The 5,965-nt window shown below is 32.9% G+C and overlaps 1 protein-coding gene across 1 annotated transcript; it reads left to right on the forward strand.

Moving 5' to 3' along the window:
• Window positions 1-2,084: 2,084 nt before the first annotated feature.
• LOC306863647 (mitochondrial import inner membrane translocase subunit Tim21-like) lies at window positions 2,085-5,636 on the forward strand. Its single transcript, XM_079407140.1, has 6 exons — window positions 2,085-2,539; window positions 3,111-3,173; window positions 3,637-3,734; window positions 3,832-3,905; window positions 5,026-5,131; window positions 5,220-5,636. Exons 1-6 carry the CDS (start codon window positions 2,272-2,274, stop codon window positions 5,310-5,312), a joined length of 702 nt encoding a protein of 233 aa, XP_079263266.1. The 5' UTR covers window positions 2,085-2,271; the 3' UTR covers window positions 5,313-5,636.
• The last annotated feature ends 329 nt before the right edge of the window (window positions 5,637-5,965 follow it).

The following is a 5,965-nucleotide window of genomic DNA, read 5'->3' on the forward strand; positions in this document are numbered from 1 at the left end:
TTTCACAGCCTTCTTTGATCATATTTACCAAGGGTGCCGATATTTTTGGCCATGACTGTATATATTTTAAATGTCTTACGTCTGTTACTTTGTCGTTTTATGTGTTAAATACAAGTTTTAAAGTTGCAAAAGCTAATTGTGACTTATCTCATAATTTAGGATTTTCTCACACTGAAAAAAGGTACAATATAAACTCAGTATTTTGAGATATAGTCATAATTCTAAAAAGAAATTGCAGTTACCTTTTTTTATTCTATGCATGGTGGGAAAAAATTATATCTCAAAATTCTATTATTATTTTTTTTTTCAGAATTGCAAATTTATCTCTCACAATACTGAGTTTATCATAATGATTTATGATGTTACAAAATATTAAATAAAAAAAAATGCTGTTCTTTTAAAATTTCTCTTCATAAAAAAATCCTGGGAAAATTGGTTTCCATAACATTGAAAATAAGAATTTTTTCTTGAGCACAAAATCAGCATTAGAATGAAGATTATGTGACACTAAAGACTGAAAATTCAGCTTTACATTGCATTTTAAAATATACAGAATATTTTATAAATATATAACCAAACATATTTTAATTTGCAATTACTGTTTAAACTGTATTTTTTGATCAAATAAATGCAGCCTTGGCGAGCGTAAGAGATTTTTCCATAGACATTAAACTTTTGAACGGTAATGTAAATATGAACACATCAGTGGTGAGACTATTCTTTTAAACATGAATATGAAATGTGAATGAAATCCATTTTCAGATGTGAAGTTTAATGATCTGTTCCTTTCTTTGCAGGCTGTTACATCATACCCTAAACCTCTCCTGACTGACATCTTGTGGAAACAGCGTCAAAGAACTTTGACAACTTGCTACTATGTCAATTTTTAGAATTTGATGGGGAATATCTTAAAAGTATCTGATACTGTGAAGCTCTTGGGGACTAAAACATTTTTCAAACTGGACTGAAACTGAATACAAACTGGTGTACATTTTTCATTCAGTGGAATATGAGACATGTTTTTGTTTACTCTGATTTGATGATTGTAATGCTCAGATTATTTTTCAATACGAACTGTAACGTCCTGAGTAGATGCATAGCGTTTTTACTTTGCGAGAAGCATAGTTCAAGACCTTTAAACCATATGGTGCGATACTTGAACCAACCGATAAACAGGTGTAGTTTGTAATCCTCCTTTTACAGGGGTGATTTTACTGTGACTATTGCCTAGTTAGATGTCTCTGACTAGCATCTCAGATGTTTATTCTCTTAATGTTCAACATTAAGGTCAATTATGGTCATGTCTATGCATACAGTAAGATATAAGTGTGCCGAGCAAGACTTTCAAAGAATTGGTATCAAGTTGCACACCATGGCAGATTATTTCCCTTCTATTTACGATCTGACAAACCTATTAATTTGACAACGTATTTCGTTAATATATTTGATTTATGCTGGACAGATTGTTTTAAATAAAGTGATACAAACATATTCTATTGGACTACTTTGAAAGTGATTTTATATATAGTCAGGTTTTTAGGAAGACGTTTTAAGGCACGTGTTAGCTGGTATTGTAGTGATATGTATACACTGATTATGAATAAGAAAAATAATAGTATATGTCATGGACACTTTCATGGATGAATGGTAATTGGAATTGAAACAAAATTCAGCAGATTATGGAATACAAATGTCAAATAAATCAAGGATGTTGCTATAACATGAACATAAAAATAAAGATGCCATATGTAATACAATGCAAAAGAGACAGAAATGTATCTTTACAACATGAATACATAATGCATTTCATTTATTGACTTTCATTTACAAAGTTAAAATACTATCAGTAATTCCAAATAACAAATGAATGTTCATAATTAAGTTGCTGGCAGAGATTTTCCATTAAAGTTTGAACCCAAATAATGTTCCACAGATTGTATCATTTTACCTGATTGTATTGAAAGAAAGAAAGACAGAAAGAAAGCAGCCTCTCGAAATATAAAACGTCTTGTTAGTGTTACAGTTCAATATTGTGCTAACACGAGATAAATTCTGAATCGCCTTTCTAGTGAATCGGAACTTTTATTTTGAAAAATGAAGGCAAAAGGCGTGAAGCCAACAACTAATGCCATCCACTTCAATATGACCACTTGTTAAACGATAAGAAGACATGTGAAGAAAGTCAGCGTTAAAAAACATGTTATTCAAAGTTATGCACGGTATATCGTAAAGATCAACTGTTTAGACAGATAATTTATACTAGAAGGAATCATGTATTCAGTATTCAGAATCGGAAGAACGACAAATTGTGTGCAGCGCCTATTAAATCGCGTGCATGTCAGATTACCACAACAGATTCCAGCTTTACACACAAAACCACCTGTTTTTCAAACAAACCGATGTCCTTCGTCTAAGTGGACATTTTATTACACTCGCTCGCTCTACACAGGAGTTCATTTCTGTAGTAAGAACGATGACCAGGTGTCAGTTTCCAGAAGTTCACACACACCTCCTCCAAGCGCGTCTGCAGCACAGAAAGGTACGTGCAGCTCAGAAAATCACCACAGTGAACATGGTTTCCGCCAAAATACCATAGTTAGGGTTAGGAATCGGTATTACCAGCCACTGTCACTAGAAAAAGTCATGAAACTAAATTATTGTCAAGATACTCTTTACAAAAAGGCTGCATTTGTTAACTATATTGGGTAACTTGGAACTAATGAATAAAATACTACGATAAAACATTTAGTAATTTATAAAACACTTACTATGTGTTTGTTAATATTATTTAATGGACCGGAACTAACACTAAACATTAAAAAATGTTAATAATATTGTAGCAAATGTATTGCTCCTTATTAGTTAATGTTAGTACATGGATTAACTAACGGGACCTTATTGTAAAATGTTACCCAAAGCTGTTAGAGAGAGATCCTGGGTGCGTATTTTTTTTTTTGGTTGGTTTTTTTGTTTGTTTTTTCAAGGATGGTTCCATTAACTACAGTAAATATGGAAATTTGGAAACTACTGTCACACTGATCAGTTTAGTGCCAATATTCCCTACAACTATTCAGTATACATTTCTGATTGTGTCTGTCTTTCCTCAACAGCAAAACAAGCTGGCAAAGATTTCACCTATTTGATTGTGGTGCTCATTGGACTCGGTGTAACAGGTGACGTGTTTGATTTGGCACAAACCAAGGCTTGACTGTGGGCCTCGGATTTCCAGGGGCCTCTGGGGCCCAGGGCTCATAGTATGCAGGGCGACAACCAGGGCTTTTAGGCATCAACATGCATTTCCTAATAATGATGATTGGGTTTATTTTAGCATTATTTATATGCTATTTTTACTAGAACTAGATTTTTTTTCAGTAATTTTAATTTTAGTTCAAGTAATTTTGTGTTTTCTCTCTTTTTTTCAGCTTTATTTGAATTACCAAAACAAATTTGAATTGTTTTAGTTAACAGTAACAACACTGTTCCAAAATGTGTACCCAAGATTTTATTTTCATGATCTGGCTCTGGTTTAAACATCTATGTGATGATATTGTAATCATAGAGTTTAGTTAAAGAATATTAAATTAAGGTGTATATTTTTAACAGTGTAATAAATGATCTGGCTGTCATCCTTATTAGGTGGACTGCTGTATGTGGTCTTTCAGGAGCTGTTTTCCTCTTCAAGCCCAAGCAAAATTTATGGAAAAGCCTTTGAGAGGTGCAGAACTCACCCAGAGGTCAGTGTATGATTCATTTATTATTAACTAACTATAAAGATATACAAACCAAATATTCTAAATGCCTGAATTAATCCGGTATTTGCTTTATGTAAAGGTGATTGGAGCTTTTGGAGAGCCCATCAAAGGCTATGGTGAGACCAGTCGGCGTGGAAGAAGGCAACAAGTGAGGTAAATTTTAGAATATCAGTAAATACAAGCACTCGAGTTTAGGGATGTAACGATTACCGGTTTGACGATAAATCATGATAAAATTCCCCACGGTTAGTATTACCGTTTCATATTTTAATTATCATTAAAACCGTATTCGATTACCACGATTTGAACAACTCGCGATAAATAAATACTGTCCAGCATAAAGCAGAGTGTAACAGTCTCACGAGCGCACGGCAGCAGAGTTTCATTTTGGGTGAAAACAGGACGGAAAAGCTGGGAGGTTTTAAAAGAGTGCTGAGGGAATTATACACATGAATATATCACTGAATTAATTATATGAATGTACCTCTGAAGGATCTGACTGTCTTCAGAAACGATTCGATGGCATTTTGTTTTCATCTTCGCTCCATGTAATACCTAAAGGAAGTGTTCTTAAACATAATACTGCTTTGTTCGCGGAGTTCACGGAAATCAGCTGTAATTCAGCTTTTCCATATAAAGCGCCACCTGCTGTCAGAGAGTGGATTTACAGACACTTATTTACATTCAGCCTGTGTGCAGTTTCTTTCTGGCCAAAAAACGGACCAAATTTGCATGTCCTGCTGTAAATTTTAACCGGTTGATGAAAAACAAGCTTATGTGGATTCTACACATTTAAACAATTCAGATAAGCTATATAGAATTATTTATGGAGCAGATAAAATATATATAATCATTTATTAATCAATTATCATTTTAACTTAACCCTTTTCTTTAAAGGCTGAAATGTGAGGTCTACCTTTATATGAAACTTTATTTGAACATTTACATTATTTATTTGCACATGCTATTAAACTGTTGTCAGTCAATTGTCATTTAAAATCCAGACCTCATTGGTAATGTTATTGCTTTAGTGATTATGCAAACAAAGTCATTTTATTTGCTGTTTGTTGATTTTTAAGTATAAAACTTGGTGAAGTGATTTATGTGTCGGTACTTTTTGAACATCTCCAGCATATTTTAACAATACCGTGATAATACTGATAACCGTGATAATTTTGGTCACTATAATCGTGATTAGAAATTTTCATACCGTTACATCCCTACTCGAGTTACACCTCACATACCTGTATGCCTGACAAGATTTTTCTTTCAGTCATGTCGAGTACATGAAGGATGGAGTCAAATACATGCAGCTGAAATTTTACATTGAGGGATCTGAACCAGGATTACGGGGAACTGTTCATTCTGAATCAAAGGAGGTACATTACCACATCTCAATAAAAATGGTTATATTACGGTAGTTTCATGTTGACAAATATATGACAAACGGCTTATTCTTTCCAACAGAATCCTGAGACTGGAAAATATGAATTCAGGTATATCTTTGTAGACATAGACACGTATCCCAGGAGGACAATCGTCATCGAAGGCAACAGATAAAATGAGTTTTAACAGTGTAATGCAGTATTGGAAATTTCAATAGCATTGGATCGGATTAATCAAGCTTGAATTTGTCATGTTTGAATTTTGCTGTATTGATCTTCCATGGATTAGTCTACAGAAACTTGTGATGATCTGCATATTTGGACATGAGAGCACTTGTACTGAAACATCTGATATTTTGTACAAGGATTTGCATGTTTTTATTATAAAATATGTGCTTTGAAATAAAGATAATTTATAGAATTGATATAGAAAAGCAGTTTTATTCAGTGTACTGTAACTGGAATATAGGTTAATAAAGAAATTTGATATCTTTATCGTAAATGGTCTGTTGTTCTTCCTTTGCCAGAATTAATGCAATGCAAATTCAGCTATACTAAGTTTATATTTCCTTTAATTTAGTGAAAAGTGTATTAATAAAATATACTGTTGTTGTTATACAGAATTATTTTGAATTAGCAATTGGACAAATAGTGGCAAAACCTAACAAATATATAACTAAATTAACCTCTATTTTTGCATATACAGGTAGTATGTAAGTTTAAACGTTTTTAATGACCCTAATATTTTGACATGCAATATGAGAAAATATCTCACTTACATGAGACTGTTAAGTAACACGTATCTAGTTACGTATTTAACCTTGCATT

The sequence above is a fragment of the Barbus barbus genome (assembly GCF_936440315.1).
Source record: "Barbus barbus genome assembly, chromosome: 44".
NCBI classification, from domain to species: domain Eukaryota; kingdom Metazoa; phylum Chordata; class Actinopteri; order Cypriniformes; family Cyprinidae; genus Barbus; species Barbus barbus.